Source organism: Diceros bicornis, chromosome 7, assembly GCF_020826845.1.
Source record: "Diceros bicornis minor isolate mBicDic1 chromosome 7, mDicBic1.mat.cur, whole genome shotgun sequence".
Classification (NCBI taxonomy): domain Eukaryota; kingdom Metazoa; phylum Chordata; class Mammalia; order Perissodactyla; family Rhinocerotidae; genus Diceros; species Diceros bicornis.
Genome location: NC_080746.1, coordinates 88,131,064 through 88,154,995, shown reverse-complemented (window position 1 = coordinate 88,154,995; position 23,932 = coordinate 88,131,064). Strand labels below are relative to the sequence as shown.

Genomic DNA, 23,932 nt, shown 5'->3' with positions numbered 1-23,932 from the left:
ATAACTATAGAAACAGAAGGAGACTAAAAACTTAAGAGGGAATATTATGTACAACTGTATAACAATAAATTCTAAAGTCTAAATGAAAGCGATGATTTTTCTAGAAAAAAATACCTTTCTTAAATTGACCCAGATAGATCAAACTACCTCAAGAAAAAACTGGAAAGTCCCAGATATATTCTTAGAAAGTTCTACCAAATCCCTATTGTATGTAGCAAACTTTTTCAAAGCTTATACAAATATAAAAACTTTCCCAACTTATTTTATAACACCAGCATATTCTTGAATACAAAAGTGAACAAGATGAAGACAAAAAACATTGTAAGCTAACCTCACTTATGAATATAGGTGTAAAAATCCCAAATAAAATACTAGTAACTTATCTTGCAATGGATTAAAAAAATTCATCATGACCAAGCAGTGTTCATGGCAGAAAATTCTTTTAAAAGGTTCAGCATTAAGAAATCAAGTAATAGATTAACATGGGGAAAAAAGCAGATTTATCAGAAGTTCAAAAAAGCGTATGACCGGGCCGACCCCATGGTATAGTGGTTAAGTGTGCGTGCTCTGCTGCTGGCGGCCCGGGTTCGGAACGCGGGTGTGCACCAACGCACCACTTGTCAGGCCATGCTGTGGCAGCATCCCACATAAAGTGGAGGAAGATCAGCACGGATGTTAGCTCAGGGCCGGTCTTCCTCAGCAAAAAGAGGAGGATTGGCATGGATGTTAGCTCAGGGCTGATCTTCCTCACAAAAAAAAAGCATCTGACAGAATTCAATACCCAACGTAAATTAAAAAAATATTTTCAAGAAATTCAAAACAGGGGCCCAGCCCTGTGGCCTAGTGGTTAAGTTCAGCATGCTTCCAGGTTCAGTTCCCAGGCTCGACCTACACGTCTCACCAGTGGGGCCACGCTGTGGTGGTGACCCACATACAAAATAGAGGAAGACTGGCACAGATATTAGCTCAGGGCAAATCTCCCTCAGCAAAAAAAAAAAAAAAAGAAACTCAAAACAAGCTCAGCATTAAGAAATCAAGTAACAGATTAATGTGGGAAAAAACAAGCAGATTTATCAGAAGAATTTCAAAAAAGCACCTACAAAATTCAATACCATTGTTAATTTTTTTTAAAAAAAATCTTAAGAACCTCAAAACATAAGGAAATTTTCTTAAAGAATACAGTATACTAGAAACTGACAACAAATATATATCAAAGTCAAACACTACATATTTTACTTAATATCAAGGAGGCAGTCAGGATGCTTGCTATCATTGCTACTATTACCAGAGGCCTGAGTCAATAAGATAAGTTACCAAAAAAATGAGGAAAAGAAAGATTAAAACTACGTTATTTTTAGAAGATATAATCATCTACCTAAAAATGCAGGAGAATCAGGTGGAAAATCTGTTAAAATAAAAATTCAGCAAAAATGCCAAACACAAGATGGAGAAATGAAAATGAATCACTGTCAAACATCAATTAGAAAACAGTGTGGGGAAAATTATATTTTAAAAACTGCTAAAACTATAATATAATATCTATATGTAAAAAATGATATAATACTAAGAGACATAAAATAAGATCTGAATAAGTAGAAAAACATCATATTCCACAAGTGGATAAGAAGGTAATATTGTAAAAATATAGATTCTCCCTTCAAATTAATTTATGAATTCAATGTAATCCCAAAACACTGAAGGGGCTCCTACAGGCCCATTACAGGGCAATTTGAGCATCAGAAATAATGACTGTAATTGATAAGACAAAGAATTTTCAAAAATTCATGAAAGGGTTCTGGTATCTACCAAGAGGAAGTAAGCCCACTAGAGCCTATTATCACCCACTATATTACAAATAAAAACTCTGGACAAAATATAAAATCAACTACCTAAAGACTCTGAAAGTTAGTAACAGGAGGCAGATTGGGGAGGGAAGCCCAAACTTAAATAACAATCTTTATATGGAGGTCTCCTTAATTTCTTTCCTCTCTTATCACCTGGCATTGACCAGAGGTGGCCCCTCTGCAGAACTACACAGGGCACAGACAACAAAAACTCCAAGAAAATCTGTCCTTTTGGACAGAGAAGTGGGGAAAGGAGCCCACGCAAGGTAAAAGTGTGGGGGCAATTGCCATTCTTTTTTTCTCCTCTTTCCCTCTCCCAGCCCTGCCTGCCCAGAGGGCAATCCAAGTCACACAGCTGCAATGCAGTGGTGGTGAACCAGACATCGTAAACCCTGACAGAACACTTGTCTTTTCTGGTGTTCCAGAGGAACCCAAAAACAGGGTCCTTATGGCATGAAGAGTGTAAGGAATGTTATATGTCAAGTATATCTCAATAAAGCTGGGAGAAAAAAAGTGTAGGGGGATTCTCTGTTCTTTCTTTCTCTTCTCTCACTGCACTGCCCCAAGGGCTGTCCTAGTTGTACAGAACTGTGTCAAAGCACGGGCAGCTAAAACTCCAAGAAAAATTCCAGTTTTCTAGCCAAATGACTAGGAAAGGAAACCCTGGGAGCTGGGTAGTATGGGGAAATTCTCAGGGAGGACAGAGCTAGAGAATGTTTTCCTCTAATTTTGTATATGAACCCACACAAATCCCAGTTTCATGCCTAAGCTGACATATGCAGAGTAGACCCAAACTAACAGAGCAAAGGCTTTGAGATTTAAACTATAACAAAGTCTACCGACTACCCAAGTTCCAGACTAACCACTGAGAAAGACCCAAAGCATCAGAGCAAATCTTTGAAAACTGAACTAATACTGGAACCACAACTCAAAGGTGAGACAGAACTCATGGTCTGACTCCTGCTAAAACAAAACAAATCAGTATGCTCCAGAGAATTTTAATAGAACCCACAGTCTTATAGTATAGTACTCAAAATGTCCAGGATACAATCCAAAATTGCTCAATATACAAAGAAACAGAAAAATGTTGTGACTAATTCTCAAAAGGAAAAGATAATCAGCAGATGCCATTCCAAAATGACTCAGATGTTAGAATTATCACACAAAGACTTGAAAGCAGCTATTATAACCATGTTCCACGAGGTGAGGTGAACATACTTTTGAAATGAATAGAAATATTAACCTCCCAGCAGAGAAAAAGAAACTAGAAAAAAAGGAACCAAATATAAATTTTAGAACTGAAAAAAATATCTGATATAAAAAATTCACTGGATAGGCTCAATGGCAGAATTGAGAAGGCCAAAATGTCAATGAACTTGAAGACAGACCAATAGAAATTATACAGTCTGAAGAACAGAGGGGAAGAAAAGATGGAGAAAAATGAACAGGAGCAATATAGAAAAGTTTTTACATTCGTGTCATTGGAGTCCCATAAGGACAGAAAGGTTGGTGCAGAAAAAGTAATGCCCCCAAACTTCTCAAATTTGGTAAAAGAAATACATTTTACAGATTCAAGAATCTCAGTGAACTCCAAACAGGATAAACCTTACCTAGCCAATAATTACATTGCTGAAAACCAAAGAAAAAAAAAGTCTTGAAAAAAGAAAAGTTCTTTGGGCTGAAGGGAAATGATACCAGAGGGAAACTTGGAACATCAGGAATAAAGGAAATGCAGCAGAAATTATAAATATCTGGGCAAATATAATAGACTATTTTTCTCCCCTGAAGTCATTTAAAATATATATGATTGTGGAAAGCAAAAATTACTACTCTATCACGGTTTTCAATATACATGGATGTAATACACAGAACAAATATATAACATAAGGGCAAGGATAAAAGGACACGTATGGTTGTTAGGCTTTAACACTTTACTTGAAATCATAAAAATATTAACTCTAAGTGGATTGTAATCACTGGGTCAACCACTAAAAACATAATACAAAAAAGTACAGCCAAAAAAAGCAGAGATAAATTTAAAAATGAAATACTAAAAATGTTCAACTCATTTTTTTTTTAAAAAAAAAAAAGGTAAGAGAGGAAACAGACACAAAACAGAAGGGAAAAACAGAAAACAATTAAAATGGAAGATAGAATTACATCAATAATCACATTAAATGTAAATGGTCTAAACATACCAATTGAAAGATAGAGAATGTGAGATTAGAGTTTAAAAAAACAAAACTGAACTATATACTGTCTACAAAATACCCACATTGAATATAATGTCACAGACAGGTAGGAAAAAGATATACCATGCAAACACTAATCAAAAGAAACCTGGAGTTGTTATATTGATATCAGACAAAGCAGACTTCAGAATAAGGATTATTACCAAGAATAAAGAAGGACATTACATACTGATAAAAGGATCAGTTCTCCAGGACTTAATAATCCCAAATGTGAACACATCTGAAAACAGAGCTTGGGGGCCGGCCCGATGGCGCAAGTGGTTAAGTGTGCGCACTCCGCTGCAGTGGCCCGGGGTTTGCTGGTTTGGATCCCAGGCGCACACCAACGTACCCACTTGTGAAGTCATGCTGTGGCGGCATCCCATATAAAGCGGAGGAAGATGGGCATGGATGTTAGCCCAGGGCCAGTCTTCCTCAGCAAAAAGAGGAGGATTGGCAGATGTTAGCTCAGGGCCGATCTTCCTCACCAAAAAGAAAAAAACCGGGGCTCAAAATACACAAAGCAATAACTGATAGAAGTAAAAGGAGAAATAGACAAATCCACAAATATACTTGGAGATTTCAGAACTCCTTTCTCAGTAATTGATAGAACAAGTAAACAGATAATCTGCAAGGATATAGAAAACCTGAGCAACAGTGACAACCAACTTAATCTAATTGACATTTATACAACAAACAACAGAATACACATTCTTTTAAAGTGCACATGGAACATTCATCAAGATCAACCATATTCTGGACCATAAAGCTAACCTTAACAAATTTAAAAGAACTGAAATTACACAAAGTAAAAATCGATAAAGATGTCTGGAAAAATCTCTAAATATTTAACAATATTTAACAATTATAAATAATATTTAACAATAATAAACAATATAATTCTAAATAACTCATGGATCAAAGAGGAAGCACCAAAGGGAATTTTTTAAAATTTTGAACTGAAAGGAAATAAAAATAATAAAAATAAAATTTGTGGGATACAGCTAAAGCAAGGCTTAGAGAGAAGTTTGTAACGGTAACTGCTGATAGCAGAAAAGAAGAGCAGTCTCAAATCATTAAGCTAATTTCCCTGTATAACAAAATGAGAACTCTTTAGAAATACATTAGCAGACATTTATGCTAATAGATTATTTGGGATACCAATTGTTTCATATCACTCTAGTAGTTAAAACATAGTCTCAAGTCTAGATAGAAGCTAAGAAGTACATCACAAAACAAGGTTTAACTCTTAAAGCACCACTCTATTTATACAAAAGAGCTAGGCAGGAATACAGGCTCTAGACCCAGACAAACCGGAGTTCAGATTCCAGCTCTGGCACTTACTAGCTATACGGGTAATTCATTTACTCTCAGTTACATCATCTGTATATCGGAGATAACAATGCATATCTCACAACATTGCTACTAGTTCCTGGCACAGAGGTGGTAGCTATTTTATTGTTATAAATATTTTTTCCTTAGTATGCTCCTTAAAATAGTAACTTTTATACCTGTCAATTGTTTACATAAGGCAGTGCTTCTTAAAACAGTTCCTCTAAATGTTCTCTTAACTACACAGTAAAGTGAAACACACAGCCAAAGATTTGGGCATATAGTCTGGAGCCAGCACAAAATTTTTAAATTTTATCTTAATTATGTTAATGTGCATGCTGCACACAATATAACCATATTTAACAGTAAAATGTTAATGTTCAGGTGATATTGGCATACCAAAAAAATATGCCATTTTATACTACAAAAGGACCCCCCAACACAACGCCCCATATCCATAAGCCACCTCAAGATGTCTCAAATTAGAGAAGTCTGGATAGCATACTATGCAAGTTATGTTGCATGTGGTAAAAAGCCAAGAAAAACCAGAACTACTCAACCTAAAATCCAGAACTTTCATACAGGCAAGGAACATTTTAAAAAATAAGTCCCTAGGATACCTGCCTTTGCATTTTATCCTGAAAATTTATTTGCAGACCTGCTTCAAGCTAAAAAAGTTTAAAATCCAGTCAATAGCCAGAAAAATAATAGTGGAAAGCCATAATTATGAATCTAAATTTTAAACCCTTACCTGTTTTCTTCTTTTTATCAGAAGTAGCATCCAAAGTAGTTAAGGTAGCAGCGGCGCTTTTATAATCATGACTGCATACTCCAGGATCTTCTTCATCAGAAGAAAATGAAGATAAATGTTCCAAGTTTTTAAGTTCATTATCGACTTTTTCTGGTGGACTGTTACCCCCAGTTTCAGACACTAGAGGTGTTGCAGATGAAGTCTTTGGAAGTGGTGGGGGACAAAATGTACGAACAATCTGGGGCCCTGGTCGTCTAGTCCTGTTAGGCATTCGTGCAGCAAGAGTGGAAAACTGCTGCTTGGGACCAGATTTCAGAAAATCTAAGAAGGAGGCAATGAATCCTGTTTTGACTTCTGGCTGTTTCTCCTCTACTTCTTTGATCTTCTGTCTCATTTTTTCTTGATGTTGATAACCATCATGGCAGCTTTCCGAGGAAGGAGGAGTATATGGCAAATAGGTATCTGTCCCTCTTGGATTCTGCCGTTTGCCTTGGGAAGGTCTTTTCAGCTGTTTCTGGTTACTGTTGTCTTCCTCTTTAGTTTGCCCTTTTCCTTTAGCTTTTTTCTTCTGAAGGTTAAAATGCATTAAGTCTTGGTTTTCTTCTTCAGTCTTGACACTGATTGCCTCCCCAGGCTGGGCCATGGCCAAGAGCCTAGCCGGGTTCACTGACACACCAGTGTCATCACCCCCCAAGGTGAATTCATTCTCTGATGTAGCACTCTCTCCACTTATACTTCTACTACTAGAAACAAACTCTTGGTTTCTGTTATTATTTAATGTACTATCAACGGGAACTTCACTATCTTCTTCAGACTCGTGATTGGTAGCACACTGTTTCTTGAATGGGCCAGAACTTTGCTCCTGGACTTCAGGACTTGGTCCGACCACTGGTGAAGTTACTTTAGATGCTTTATTTTGAGCAGGTGTTTCAATGGTCTGTTGATCAAGAGTCATTTTTGACTGAAGGGTAGGTACTGGTGAAAGGTTTACAGTAACTTGATTTCCATTTAAGGAAACATCATTTATATTCTGTGGCTTTCCTACTGTAGCTGTTATGGAGTCAAAATCTGAAGTCACATGCCCAACATCTAATGACTGCTGAAAATGAGATTTAGAATCACCATCTTCAACAGCCGGAATGGTTTCATTTGAAGTTGACTTGGAAAAATCAGGTGTAACCCCACAAGCTGCTGCTGTAGCTGCTAAGATATCATCTACATTTGATAAAATATTTCTTTCATCACTGAGAAGCATTGCCTCTGGGAAACATATTGATCCAAGAGAAACAAAATGATTCTTTGAATCATGTTGATTTGTTTCAGTAAAATGGCCCTTTGTTGTTAGATGTTGTAACGGTTTCGAAGACTCAGAGAGGTCTATTTTCATAATTTCAGAATTTTGATGATGGAGTTGCTGCTGAGAATGATCACTATTGCTCTGAATAATATGACCATCCATTTGAAGGAAAGGATGTACTATTTGTTGAGGACTTTGAACACGCTGTACTTGTACAGATGGCTTTACTTGTCCTAAACCTGCCTGCAGTATTGACTGCTGAAGAATTTGTAAATCACATGCAGAGTCTAAAAGGACCTGTGTATTAGGAAGAGATGCCTGATGGCCATGCCCTAAGGCATGGTTCGGAATTTGAATCTGAGGTGAGGCATTAATTATTTGATCATGTTGCTCCTGGACCTTGGCTTCACGTACCTTATGTATAAGAGAATGCTGCTGGTTTAGATCTTTATTATTCAACCTTATTTGTGGAGTTTGCATTAAATTAGTTGCCTTCTTAATATCAAGGGTTGCTACATTATTGACTTGACCAATTTGTTGGTTAAGTTGTGTCACTGAACCAACCATGCCTTCTTCTTTTTTTGACCCTTGTAGAGCAATCCCAACAACTTGATCTTCAAGACGAGAATTACTTCTGATTACGCTCTGAGAATATCTGTCATCTGCCTTTGACACCTTATAAGCCAATTCTTGAACAATTTCCTCATCAGATAGCCTTTGGGTTGATGACTCAAGAGATACTTGTGGCTGTAATACTTGTAACTCTTGCACTGGAAAATCATCTTCTTGCTTTGAAGATGTATACACATTTGAGTCAAGTTTTCCTTCAGCATAAGACTTTGGATCAGGGGAAGGTATGTTATTCTGTAATGTCTGACAATGAGTAGAGGACGCAAAAGATGATGACTTGACAGCAGGCAAAAACTTTTGGGACTGGGGAGATGAAGATTCTTGAGTCTGAGCATTTTGGGAAGAATGCATAGAAATATAATTATGGGTTGGGCTAGAATCAGGCAAATTCTGAGCCCGAGAGGTGGAAGAATAGGAAAGAGAAGGAGCTGTTAATGTTAGGGACTGCCGTGAAGCATAGCTTTCTGAATGACTAACAACTGACAAAACTTGTGATTGAGATGAATAACTAACCTGTGTCTGGCTAACTGGTGATAAACCCTGAGAGTGACCAGATGAATAACTTTGTGACTGGCTAGCTGAAGACAGATCTCTTGTTTGAGCAGGGTAATTCTCATCTGTAACTGAAGATAATACCTCTTGCTGACTAGAAGAATAATTAAGTGGCTGATTTTCAGAATTTATAGTCTGAGATGACCCCAAAAAAGCCAATGTTTTATATAAGGATGGCAACTTCTCAACTTTGCTGGACCTATAAACCTGTGAATGAACAATAGATGGCACATTATGTGGCTGTACTAAACCATAATTTTGGGACTGACTAACTGATAAAAGGCTTGGTAGCTGCGCTGTAGAATAAATTTGTGCTTGGCCCGATATTACAGAACTCTGGTTATGTAAAGGTTTGGAATAGCTTAGTGTTTGCACAGGAGGAATTATACTTTGAGCTTTGGGGGTCTTAGTTGACGTTAGCGGTTGTTTTGAAGAACAGCCTTTTACTTTTGTAGAAGGAAGATATCCTGATGATGGAATTGCAGACGAATAAGATTGAGCAAGTTCTACTGAGACCTGGGAGGTCTTCTGTTGCAATCCTCCACTGCTCACCTGAGAAGAATCTCCAATTGGGCTACAGGATAAAGATGACTGCCTGCTTGTTTCCTGAAAATTAACTACACCTGCACTTGATAGATAACTATGTAAGGGATGCTGTGAACCAGTCAGTTGTGCTTGAACAGACTGGGTACCTGAAGGCCGCTGATGGTGTTTAATAACACTACATTCTCGAAGAAGAGCTCTTTCAATGGAAGCAGTAGAACTAGTAAAGAGAGTAGAACTGTAGGCTTGAGGAGTTTGCTGGGCTCCCCCAAGTGCTGAAGGCAACAAACTAAATTGAGGTTGTAAAAGATGGGGTGCAGACTCTTGAGCTGAGCGATATGTTGAAGACTGAGGTGGTGTGCTGTTACTTAACGCAGAACTGCCCAGGCGCTCAAACGTCAAAGCAGGTGGAACAGTTCCTTGGGAAGTTTTGATTTGTAGCAAAGGGTCATGAGGATTTAAAATTCCATTTGATGTAGTGTTAAAAGTTGAATCCTGAAGCACCAAAGGTGAGGTGGTAGCAAAGTTTCTATTGCTAAAGGTGGTGGGATGCTGATAAGCAGAGAGGGCAGAGGGTGGAAGTGTTCCAGTGGTTGGCAAAGGTCCAGTAACAAACAGCTCAGTTGCTGCTGAAGAATGCATACCTACATAGAGAAAACATAAAGATCCTTATGCAATTACAGCACAAATATTTATGTGTTCAGAGTAGAGACATATAACTTACACAACCTTCAACTCATCAAAATCTCTATAAGACTGAAAAGCCTGAAAAGTTAGTTCTGTACGTGACTTTTGAAAAACACATTTCAAAATAGCTAGCTTTCTTAAAGCAAAAACAAAGTTACAAAGGTATCAGCAATTCATATCTAATTGTTATATGAATATGAGTTTATACACAGTTAGATAAGGCCATCTGAAAATGAAGAAACCAGTAAAAATGTACATGATCTCTGGTGATTAACTTACCCTGAAACTCCAATGCAAGATACCAAGAGACAAACTAAAATGTTCATAATATTAAAATTGAAACTAAATGGCCTACATTTAACATGATAAATCTAAAAACAACAGTAAGGTTAACAATGCAAAGTTTCTTTTATCAAAATAGAAGCATTTTAAAAATGTCCTGGGGGGCATCCCCATGGCATAGTGGTTAAAGTTCCGTGCACTCTGCTTCGATGACCCAGGTTCACGGGGTTCAGATCTGGAGGGTAAGACCTACTTCACTCGTCAAGCCTTGTCGTGGCAGCGACCCACAAACAAAACAGATAAAGATTGGCACAGATGTTAGCTCAGGGCTACCCTTCCTCAAGTAAAAAAAGAGGACCACTGGCAATGGATGTTAGCTGAAGGCGAATCTTCCTCAGCCAAAAAAAAAAAAAAAAAAAAGTCCTGCATTTCAAGTTTTGACTTCCTATAAACAACTTCCAATAATAATAGATGCATGCTTGACTAAAGGCTGATCAGGGGCCAGCCCAGTGGCATAGTGGTTAAGTTCATGCACTCTGCTTCAGCGGCTGGGGGTTCGCCGGTTCAGATCCTGGGCGGGGACCCACTCACCGCTCATCAAGCTGTGCTGAGGCAGTATACCACAAAGAAGAGCTACAACTCTACAACTATGATACACCAGCATGTATACCGGGGTTTTGGGGAGAAAAAACAAAAAAGAGGAAGATTGGTAACAGATGTTAGTGCAGGGTCAATTGTCCCCCAAAAAAAAAGGGCTGATCAGAAATTAATAAAGTACTATCAAGAAGAGATTGTTAACATTTGAGGACAGCATTCTAGCCACATATAGCAAAAGTAAAAACGAGCATAAACTTGTGATCCAAAAGTTCGACTACTAGAAATTTACCTTATGGAAATAAGCGGACACAAAGATATTTGTAGTACAAGATACTCAGGCGTACCTTGTTTTATTGCGCTTCGCTTTATTGCACCTCACAGATAATGCATTTTTTACATGACCCGCCACCAGCAAAAACATTATGACTCACTGAAGGCTCAGATGATAGTCAGCATTTTTTAGCAATAAAGTATTTTTTAATTAAGGAAAGTACATTTTTTTAGACATAATGCTATTACACACTTAACAGACTATTGTATAGTATAAACATAACTTTTATATGCACTAGGTAAAAATTCATGTGACTCGCTTTACTGTGATATTCACTTTAATGCAGTGGTCTGGAATCAAACCCACAATATCTCTGCAGTATGCCTGCATTCATTATAGTTATTGTGTATAATAACAAGAAACAACCTAAATGTCCATCAACAAGGGACTGATCAAATAATTGTAGCATATCCTAATAATACTGCTGCCATAAACACTGATTAGGTGGATATATATGTTTTGATATATATGAAATTTAAGTTGCCAGATATATGAAAAATATTAAAGAATAAATACCAAATGTTCACTCTTCTCTAAAAAGTGAGTCTGTAGTTGGGAACTATCACTTTCCACTTTATACACCTTTTTATTGTTTACATGTTTTTTAGTGAGCTTCCATTAGAAAATTTTTTTGTTTTGGAAAAATGGAGGAAAAAAGATTCTCAGGCCCTTTCAAAAACATTCTTTTCTCACTTTCCATTAAATGTAAAAAAAGTATTACTACTACAAGGACAGAAAATATCTAGTTACACTTAGAATTAATGTTAATAATAATATAATCATAGAAACTAGAATAGAAAGTCTAACTAAATACACATAATGAAAATTATTCCAGGAAGCAAAAAATGAAGCTATTGTGTTGTTTAATATTCTGTTTTATTTCACACTAAAAAATTAATTATCCCCTTGGAAGCAGAAAAAAATGTTTTTAAGGTGTATTGAGAAGCTCTATTAATGGGATTTACATCAGAATGATAAAATATTATTTCCTATAACTACTACTTAAAAATTAATCTTCTCAAATAATGCTATGACATTTCTTATCCTTTAGAACAAAACCTTAAAAAAAACACTAGCCTTCCTGTCATCCTGCAAAAAATAAAAATATATAAATAATTTTGAGGGAGAAACAGTTGAAAAATAAATAAGAAAAATAAAATAGAAAAGTACATATAAACGAGCACAATATAATATCAACTTGTAATGACTTTTATTAAATACTGATGTAATCTGTTCAATTAAGGATAACTTTACATAACTCTAATGACGAAATCAAGCCCCAGATTGTTTTTTACTACACCATCTACCCAGTCTGAAGTCACTAAAATAAAGGAAATTTAATCTTTCACCAAAAAAACAAAAAAGATAAATATGTGAGGTGATGTATGTGTTAATTAACTAGATGGGGGGAATTCTTTCACAATGTAAACGTATAACAAATCACCACAACATACACTTCAAATATCTTACAATTTTATATGTCAATTATACTTCAACAAAACTGAAATAGAAAATGAAAAAAGAAAATTTAATCTTTCTTCCTCTCAAGTAGTCAAGTAACTACTTAAATTGCCAGATAAAAACTTTACACCTAGGCCTTATCTTTAATAATCATCTAGCTTGTTCAACTTGTTAGTTTTCATCAGAGTGCTAACACCAAATTTCCGCTAGTAACAATTTCTTGAATTTTGTCCACCTTAAAACAGTGATAAATTCCAGGTTTTAAAGTTCACTGGAAAATCAACAATTAACATCACTCTCAGCCACACTACCATAATAACAAGGCCATAAAAAGTGTATTTTTATCAGTATTTTTACAGGACTTAAAATTCTGAAAACAAAGAATCACCTGTCTGCCAGGATGGAGCCCTAAATTGTGGTAAAAGAGTAGTTCCTGAAGCAGCAGCCTGAGCAGCTCGGGATTCAACGGCGGAGAGAAAATTCATCACTGAAGACTCCTTAGTGTTAGTGCTGGCACTGTTCACACTAGTATCAAATATTCCTGAAAGACCTACAATTGAAGATGAAGTATACTCCAAATTAAAAATATATACTAACATAAAACTATATTCTTGATCCTATTTTAAAAAGGAACCTCTGAAATCTGAGGCCAAAAGTTCTACAACTCTAAATTATTTTATTTTGAAATAGCAAATATTAATTTGACCAGGCATAGTTATAATTTAAAATCTACAAAGATACATGAAAAAAGATCTGCCAACAAATCAATTTTATAGTTATTCCCTATCAGTAAAAGACAAAGTTTTTAATCTCACTTTCACTTTAATGTTTCCCACGGCACTGTTATATCTTGCACACACTCATAACCCAACATGTAAAACTTGATTTTTCTTCTTATTCATTAAATGTACCCAGATTCATGGTATATTTTACAAGAGAATTTTTACCGGTTGGCTGAGGTGTGGCAGCATATCCAGGAAGTTGATGAGAGGCTGCAAAAGTTTGTCTCTGAAGGAGATCTGTTTCAGAGTGTGAGGGATGTCCTTCTTCATAGCTTAAACTAGATGATAATAAAAATAAGTGACCAAAAAGACACAGTACAAACCATATGATCAAAATATTTCTAGAAGAGCAATTATCAAAAGTAGCAGAAGTCTTTGACTAAATTCCTGATCAACAGATCATACATAGTCTGACAACACTGTCAAAATGGGGAAAATATATTGAAGCTATACTAGGAAGAAAAATGATACATTTTCCTTAATCCAACTTTACCTCCAACAAAATCCTTTTACTGGGAGAGGTGACAAGGCAGAGTGGGAAGAGCAATACCCTGGAAAACAGGACAGCTGAGTTCACCGTCCAAGCTCTGCTACTTGCTCACAGTGAGATTTCAATAAGTGACTTGAGTACTGTCAGACTAATTTCCTCATCTGAATAAGGGACTAAACAAGATAATCTCTACAGTCCCTCTAACTCTAACATTCTATAGAATATCAGATAATTCAAATAAATTGATAATTAATACTATTTCTCAATAAGTCACCTAGAAAATTTCAAGCTTGTATATTTTCAGAGTAATTCAGAACCAGATCTTTTTTCTCCCCTGGATTTTTATTTTGAATATTTTAAACCCACAGAAAAATTGAAATAGTACAATGAATAACCCATATACTTGTCACTTAAGATTCAACAATTGTTAATGTCTTGGTACATTTGTTTTATCTCTCTCTATACACAGACACACAAACATGTTACCTTCGTTTTCTCTCTATATATACACAGACATATACACACTGACTAAACCACTTGAAAATAACGCAGACATCATGACACTGCATCGTTAATACTTCAGTTGTATCTCCAGGAATAGGACATTCTCCTATATCCAAATATTATTAGACTTGAAGAAGTTTAACATTAGTTCAATAATAGCATGTAATATAGAGGTCATACTCCAATTTCCCCGAATTGTTGCCAAAATGCTTGGGATTTTTAAGCTCTTTCTACATAGGATCCAATCAAAATTCAAGAACTGCATTTGGTTATGTCTCTTTAAACTCAGAACAGTCCCTCCACACTGACCCTAATCCCAGATCCCCTTTGTCTTGATTTCATGACACAGACTTTTTCTTTTTTGAGGAATCCAAGTCAGTTGAATTGCAGACTATCCCAAATACTAGATTTGTCTGATTGCTACCTCATGAGAAGCACGTAAGTGATGTTTTGTACTTCTTAGTGCACCACATGAGGACACACAATGTCAGTTTATCTTATTATTGATGATGCTAAACCTGAAGTGGTTAAGCTACTGTCAAAATCTCTCCATGTAGTTATTCTTCCTCCTGTGACATTAGTATGCACTTGTGAAGTGTTACTTTAAGACAGTGTAAATACCTTGTTCTCAACAGCCAATGGTTTTAGACACCATCCACTCATGATCTTATTCAATTATTGCACTGAAGACTGCAAATGGTAGTTTTCTAAGTACATCATTCGTCCCTTCAGTCCTGTCTCCTTTTGACATGTCCTCCTTGGTGCTCAAACACATCTTTTCAGGCTCACCTTGTTATTTTCCTTGCACCAGACCCAAAATCAACCATTTCTACTAGGAGCTCTTTTAGTGCGCAATGGCATTTAGAAGCCAAGATCTGGCTGTCAGGTGTGTTCAATGCCTAGGGCGTCACTGCTTCTAGGCTTTTTCAGTGGCTAAAGCCAGGAAATATATGTCTTTAAAAACATAAGTTCATACTTAGAACTATAATTCAAATCCAGTATAGTATTCCTCATCTTTCTGCATTTCACACATATCTCCCTTTTCCTATGGTCGGAATCCTAGTTCACAACTACATCAATATATTTACTCACGAGCTCTATCCAAAAATACTATAACACAGCCTCTACCAAAAACAAACCTACTAAGTAAGGGTCAGTGTTTCTTCACAGTGCTTTTTGTCCCAAGATTATATCCCACTAAGCAGATACAATTAGAATACTGATTCAAAAGTAAGTATTAATTATTTCTTTGTATGGCTGTTATTAATTAGATAGAGGAGACGAATTTTGTTTCTGTTTGAAGATTCAATTTTAGGATTACTTTTACATCTTTTTTTAACTTTAAAAATCAATTTTATTAAGGTATAACTTACATGCAATAAAGTACATTCATTTTAAGTGTGTAGTTCAATGCGTACACATTTTTTCTTTTTTGGTGAAGGAGATATTGTCCCTGAGCTAACATCTGTGCCAATCTTCCTCTCTTTTGTATGTGGGACGCCTGCCACAACATGGCTTGACGAGCGGTGTGTAGGTCCGCACCCAGGATTAGAACCTGCGAACTCCAGGCCGCCAAAGCAGAGTGCGTGAACTTAACCACTATGCCACCAGGCCGGCCCCCACATATTTTGATAAATGTATACACCATTATAACCATAATCCCAACCAACTTGCAGGACATTTCCATCACCACAGAAGGTGTCTCATGCCCCTTTGCAGTCAATTTCTTTTTCATCTAACCCCTGGCACCATACAAACACTGATAAGCGTAATGTCACTAAAATTTAGGCTTGCCTATACCAGAATTTCAAATAAATGGAATCATACAGTCTGTAGTCTGTTGTGTCTGGCTTTCTTCATTTAGCATGTTTTTGAGATACATTCATGTTGTTGCATACGTGAGTAGTTCATTCCTTTTCACTGAATTGTATGAATATATCACAATACGTTTATCCATTCACCTACCGATGGACATGTGGGTTGTTTCCAGTCAAGGGCTACTAAGAGTAAACTTGCTATGAACACTTAATACAAGTCTTTTGTGGACATATGTTTTTACTTCTCTAAGTTAAATATTTAGGAGAAGACTTACTTGGTCACAAGGTAGGTGTATGTACCATTTTACACTACCATCAGTAATGAATGAACATTCCATTTTCCTGTTACATCTCTGTCACCACTTGATCTTTTCACTCTTCTTAATTTTAGCTATTGTAGGTGGTATCTCACTGTAGTTTAGTTTGCATTTCCGTAATAACCAATGATGAGCATCTTTTTATATGCTTATAGGCTATTCTTTTAACTTCTCTTGTGAAGTTTGTTCAAATTTTTTGCCCTCAAGAAAAAAAGTGGGTTGTTAGCCATCTTATTAGGTTATAAGAGTTTTTTTATATATATATATTCTGGATCCACATTTTTTGGCAGATATATGTATTGTGAATGTTCTCTTAAATAAACAAGTTTTAATCAATTAACTAATTGATTTTATTGTAGTAAGAGCACTTAACATGAGATCTGCCCACTTACCAAAGTGTACAACACAGTATTGTTAACTCTGTATGCTATGAACAGCAGATCTCTAGAATGCGTTCATCTTGCATAACTGAAACTATATCTGTGAACAATAAATCCCATTTTCCCCCTTCCCCCAGCCCCTGGCAACCATCATTCTACTCTCTGCTACTGAGTTTGACTAACAAGGTTTTAATTTTTATCAACTCAAATTATCAATATTTTTTTCTTTTGTAGTCAATGCTTTTAGTGTCCTGTCACTAATATGTTTTCTTCTATGTTTTACAGTTTTAGCTTTTATGTTTAGGTTTATGAACCATTTTGAGATAATTTTTGTGTATGGTGTGAGGTAAGGGTCAAGGTTCATATTTTTAACCTCTTTAAAAATTGAGGTATAATATGCATATAATAAAATCCACCCTTTCTACTGTACAGGTCAGTGAGTTTGGACAAATGCATAAGCACTACAAAAACAAGGGGAGAGAACAGTTCCATCACTACAAAGATTCCCCCATCCCCCCTGCAGTGAACTTCCACCACCTCTAGTCCCCAACCAGTCATCTATTCTCTGCCTTATAGTTTTGCCTTTTCCAAAATGTCAAATAAATAGAATCATTTACTATGTAGTCTTTTGTGCCTAGCTTCTTTCACTTAGCTTAATGCCTCTGAGATTCACTCATGTTGTTATTTATAACACTAATTCATACTTTTTATTGCTGGGCAGCATTCCATTATCTAGACATACCAAAAAGCGTTAGTTGTTTTAAATCCATTATCAGTTGAATGACCCTTGGGTTCTTTGCTGGTTTTGGCAATTATGAAAAAAGCAGCTATAAACATGTGCATAAGTTTTTGTGTGAACATGTTTTCATTTGACTTGAGTAAATACATAGGAGCAAGATGGCTTAGTTATATGGTAATATGTTTAACTTTAGAGAAACTTCCTGTTTTCCAGAGTGGCTATACCTTTTTGCATCCCCACCAATGATGTGTGTATGGTCTAGCTCTACATCCTCACTGACACTAAGTATTATCAGTTTGTAAGGTGCTTCTTTTCCTTTTTAAAATTTTAGCCATGCAAAATCTTTTTTCATAAAGTATCTATTCAAATCTTTTGTCAATTTTTATTGAGTTGTTTGTTTTCTTATTATTGAGTTTTAGGAGTTGCCTATGTATTCTGGAATCAGATCCTTTGTCAGATATATGTTTTGCAAATATTTTCCCTGAATCTGTGGCTTTCATTCTCATAACAATGTATTCAGAAGGGCTGAATAATTTTTTTATTTTATGAATTGTACTTTTGGTGTTATAGCTAATAAATCTTTGCCTAATCCAACACCTCAAAGTTTTTCTCTTATGTTTTCTTCTGCAAGTTTTGTAGTATTACTTTTTCCATTTAGGTCTATTTTTCATTTGGAGTTAATTTTTTCTACATGGTGTGAGGTATGGCTTGGGATATTTTTTTTAATTTGGATACACAATTGTCCCAGTACTATATATTGGGAAGATTATTCTTTAGCTATTGAACTGCCTTGGCATTTCTGTCAAAAAAAAACATCAACTAGCCATGTATTTGTGGTTCTCTTCTTAACTAGTCTGTTACACTGATCAATATGTCTGTTCTTAGGCCAATAACACACCGTCTGATAAATGATTCAATGTACAAATCTTCTAATTTTGTTCTTTTTCAAAACTGTTTTGGCTATGCCAGGTATTCCCATATAAATTTTAGAGTTAGCTTGTCAATTTCTACAAAAACATTGTATTGAATCTATACATCAATTTGGGGAAAACTGTTATCTTAAAAGTACTGAGTCTTCTAATCCATGTATATGTTATATCTATTTATTTAGGTCTCTAATTTCTCTCAGCAATCTTTTGTAGTGTTTAGTATACGAGGCTTGCAATTTTTTAAATTTATCCCTAAGTATCTTATTTTGTTCTAAACATTTTTTTAAATGACAGGTTTCTTGATATATACTTCATATACCATAAAGGTCACTCTTTTAAAGTGTATAAATCAGTGCTTTTTTAGAATATTCAGAGTTGTGCAACCATCATGATAATCTAATTTTAGAACATTTTCATTGCCTCAAAAATAAATCAGTACCCATTAGCATCACTCCCCATATCCCCCTCTACCCAGCACTAATCTACTTTCTGTCTCTATGGATTTGCCCACTCAGAACATTTCATAAAAATGGACTCATACTATATGTGGCCTTTTTTGACTTGCTTCTTTCACTTAACACAATATTTTCAAGATTCATCTATGTTACAACATGGATATATCAATACCTCATTTTATAGCTGAAAAATATCCCATTATATAGATATACCACATTTTGTTTAGCCATTCATCCACTGATGGACATTTGGGTTGTTTCTACTTTTTGGCTATTATAACTTCATGAATTACACTGCTATGAACATTCACATACAAGTTTTTGTGTAGATGTGTGTTTTTAATTCTCTTGGACATATACCTAGGAGTGGATTGCTGGGTCATACAACTCCATGTTTAACATTTTGAGGAATGGCAAACCAAAATGGCTGTACCATTTTACATTTCCACCCGCAACATTTAAATTACAATTTCTCACCATCTTGACCGATACTTGTTATTGCCTGTGTCTTTATTATAATAGCCATCCTAGCAGGTGTGAAATGGTATCTTGTTGTGGTGTTGATTTGCATTTATCTAATGGTGTTGAGCATCTTTGCCTGTGCTTCCTGACCATTTGTATTCCTTCTTTGAAACAAATGTATATTCAAATTCTTTGCCCATTTTTAAATTAGGTTATTTGCTTTTTTTATCATTTAAGTGTAAGAGTTCTTTATATATTCTGGATACAAGTCCCTGATAAATACACGATTTTTAAACATTGTTTCCTATTCTGTAGGTTATCTTTTTACTTTCTTAATGCCATCATCTGTAGCCCAAAAGTTTTAATTTTTTATGAAGTCCAATTCAGTTTTTCTTTTCTCACTTGTGCTTTTGATGGAATATCTAAGAAACCATTACTTAACCCAAGGTCTTAAAGATTTATGCCTATGTTTTCTCTAAGAGTTTTATAGTTTTAACTTCTACATTTAGGTCTATGATCCATTGTGAATTAATTTTTATATATAGTGTGAGGTAGGAGCCCAACTTCATTCTTTTGCTACTCATTTTAAATATAATTTGAAATGCTTTAATACAAAAAAACAATACCCAACTGTTATTTTCAAAGTACTCCTACCATTTTATCTGCTTTTCAAATTATTATAGCAATCATGCTTTATATTAAAACAATCTACACACATCTATTTCCTTGCTCGATCAGCTGACAGAGCCTACAAGTGATGACATCCCAGCAGCAAAGAGCATACCTAGTGTCCAGATCTTGGTTTCTAATACCATTCTCCAAGAAAAGGAACCAGGGCTCCTTGGAGAAATGGCTGATTCTAGGACTGGGGCAGGAAATAGACAAGACGAGTCTGGAGCATCTTGTAGTGCCAGAAAGTAAGGAAGTGCTCAAAAAAAGAAAGAAAAAAAAGAGAAGGGGGAAAAGCCTTCACTTGTGGAGGTATGTCAAATGAAAGACATTTGTCTTTTTGTCAAATGTCAAATGACAGAAGCCAAATGAAAGAGTTCCTGATGACCAAGGCTAGAATATTTTGACCAAATAAATTAAGTAGTATATATCCATGGGTCCATATTGATACAATTAAATGATTAAATAAATAAACAAATGGAGGAGAAAATACAAATCTTCCTTGAAGAATTCCAAATAGCTGATGTAGAAAATCTACCCTCAAGGAGGTGGAACAGAACTCTCCACTCCTTACATGTGGGCTACACATAGTGACTTTCTTCCAAAGAGGACAACATCAAAAGGAGGGAAAAAGAGTAACTTTGCAGTGCAGAAACCTAAAGATCAATATCAACAGTGATAAATCATGTTGATATGATGTGATGAAACTAACACTTTACCTCTGCAATCTCCCCCTGGAAAACCCATAACTCCAGTGTGATCAAGAGAAAAAACATCAGGCAAACTCCAATAGAGGGGCAGTCTACAAAATACTTGACCAGTACTCCTCCAAACTGTAAAGGTCATCAAAAACAAGGAAAGCCTGAGAAACTGTCACAGCTAAGAGGAATCTACTGAGATAAGCTAAACAAATGTAACATGGTATCCCTGGAGAGATAGAAGAAGACATTAAGTAAAAACTAAGGAAATCTGTGGACTTGATTTGATAACAATGTATCAATATTGATTCATTAATTGTAACAAATGTACCATAAGAATGTAAAAAGTTAAAGGAGAAAATTGTTCTCAAAAATAAAGCCTACATTAAAAAAAATCTGTAAGCCATGTCAAATCTGAACAAAACTTAAGTTAGAATGATCAAGATAATTTGTAAATATCAAGGGCTTCTGTTGTTCGTTTTCTGTTTTGTTTTGTTACTTACAAATCCATGCTAACTCTAATCATTTCTTTAATAGGCGATGAATAATCATACCTCCTAATTGGTCTCTCTGCTTCTTCCTTTGCCCTCCTCCACCCCCATTCTCAGCCTGAGTCACTCTTAAAAGTAAAGTTAAATTATGAAACTTTTCCACTCAAATCTTTCCAATCGCTTCCCATCTCACCCTGAGTAAAGCCCGAGTTCTTACAATACTCCTCAATACACTAAGTGGTCTAATAGCTGCCCCCTTAAACCTCTGATTTTATCTGTTTTCCACTCCGGCCACACAGGTCTCCTGGCTATTCCCTCAAACTCAAAAAGCTGTTCACTCCCTCATTTCCCCTCAGGTTCCTGCTCAAACTTCACCTCACTGAAGACTTCCCGGACCACCTCCTACAAATCACATCCTTTCTCTATCCTCTCTCTCCACATTGCCTAACCCTCTTTTCTTGCTTTATTTTTCTCCATAGCACTAATAAACACTCATCATAATTTACTAGTTTGCCTATTATTCACTAAAATGAAAGCCCCATGAGGACAGGGTCTTTGTTTGTTCACTGCTATATCCCCAGCACCAGAAAAGTATCTGGCACAGAGCAGATACTCATAAATAATTACAATCTACATTCAGTTTCAGAAAAGAAATCATCTTTAAGTTAGAGCTCAACCACCTCTCAAGCAAACACGTATTGAGTGCCTACTTGATTGCCAGGCACCCTGATAAGGGTTGGGGACTCAAAAATGAAAGATTAAGCTAGTAGGTCAGCCCATTCTAACAAAACTGAATACCATGAGACATTTACTAATTTTAGGCATTGTACAAGAGTTTTCAATATAAGGCAGAGCTCTAACTGGGCCACCATCCAATGAATTTAATTATTGAAACCCAAATTAAGACTATTCTACACCATAAGTCATAAAGGGAGAAACACAGGGAATACTTTCTCAATAATTTTATAAAATAGGTGGGTTTTCCTACAACTTATACATAAGCACAATGGGATAGTGAGTACATGTGATACAAAAATTAGCTTTGAGGGAAGCAACAGTAGTTCACTGAATTTTAAAAAACCAATTAAAATCCCATGCTTCCCTCAAAAAATTAAATGTAGTCACCATATGGCCCACTGATCCCACTTCTAGATGTATACCCAAGAGAAGTGAAAATATTTCTTCACACAAAAACTTGTACATGAATGTTCACAGCAGCATTATTCTTAATAGTCAAAAGGAAGAAACAATCCAAATGTCCAACAACTGGTAATGGATAAATAAAATGTGATACAGCCATACAATGGAATATTATTCAGCCATAAAAAGAAATGAAATACTGATACATGCTGCAACATGGATGAACCCAGAAAATATTACACTAAGTGAAAGAAGCCAAATACAAAAAACCACATATAGTATGATTCCATTTCTATGAAATGTACTGAATGAGCAAATCCATGCATGGAGACAGAAAGTAGATTATTGTGGTCGCCAGGGGCTGGGGAGAGAAGAGAATAGGAAAAGACTGCTAACGAGTATGTGCTTCCTTTCAGGGTGATGAAAAATGTTCTAGAATTAGATAGTGGTGACGGTTACGCAGTCTTGTTAATATTCCAAAAACTACTGAATTGTGTATTTTAAAATGGTGACATATAATTTGTGAATTATATCTCAATAAAAATTACAGTCACCCAAACTTAGTGATTTGGGTAATTTTTCATGAACTGTGCTACATCTTCAAACAAGAAGGTGGTTCTAGATGGGCTTGCTGTCACACATGTATTCAATCTCCTATGGTTGGCCCATCTCCATATATCATATAATAATGGCTTTTTGTTCATCTGTATAGAACATTTTTATAGTTTTAAAATAAATTTCAGAACCCTCATAATAATCTGATGGTCACTGGTTTGTTGAGGTGGTTTATTTCTTTTTAAACAAAAGCCAGATTTTTTTTTTAACTTTATCCTGGGAAAAAAAAAAATGCCTCAAAACATGGTCTTTGTTTCTAATTCCTACATTTGAGCCAATATAATATCTCCTTTGAATAAATGAACATTTATTTAATATAGGATCTACGGTGGCATAGCCCTTTCCAGCGCCCAAGGCCTGGATGGGTGGTACAGAGAGAGACAGAGGACTTTTACCACCCCCTACATACCCCAAATACTACAGGAGTGAATGCCTACAAAAGAGGAAGAAGCCAAGGGAAGAATCACAATTGTTCAGTCTTCCACCCCCTCCGCACATACTCGCAGTGGGTACGCACTCAATCTTGAGAAGAAGAAGGGTCAGAATTTTGCAGGGGGAAGTATCATCTTCCTTCAGTTGCTGTCACTTAAATTCCAAATTAAAAAATTGACATTTTTCTCAAAATTAAAACAAACAAGAAGAGATTAATTATGTAGTTACCACTCTCTACCTTATTAAGTCTGAACATTTTTTCCCTAAACTTCTTTCCTAATTTTTTTTTTTTTTTTTTTTGTGAGGAGGACCAGCCCTGAGCTAACATCCAATGCCAATCCTCCTCTTTTTGCTGAGGAAGACTGGCCCTGGGCTAACATCCATGCCCATCTTCCTCTACTTTATATGGGACGCCGCCACAGCATGGCTTAACAAGCGGTGCGTCGGTGTGCACCCGGGATCCGAACCGGCGAA

General features: G+C 35.9%; 1 protein-coding gene across 4 annotated transcripts in view; it reads right to left on the bottom strand.

The window, feature by feature from the left end:
- QSER1 (glutamine and serine rich 1) overlaps window positions 1–23,932 on the bottom strand; it is an 87,389-nt gene that overhangs the window by 24,827 nt on the left and 38,630 nt on the right. For all 4 annotated transcript variants that reach the window (XM_058546202.1, XM_058546203.1, XM_058546204.1 and 1 more), the window contains exons 2-4: window positions 13,486–13,598; window positions 12,927–13,088; window positions 6,159–9,824 (exon numbers count right to left, since the gene is read on the bottom strand). In XM_058546202.1, the coding sequence (XP_058402185.1) occupies window positions 6,159–9,824; window positions 12,927–13,088; window positions 13,486–13,598 (3,941 nt within the window). The remainder of the gene's footprint in view (window positions 1–6,158; window positions 9,825–12,926; window positions 13,089–13,485; window positions 13,599–23,932) is intronic.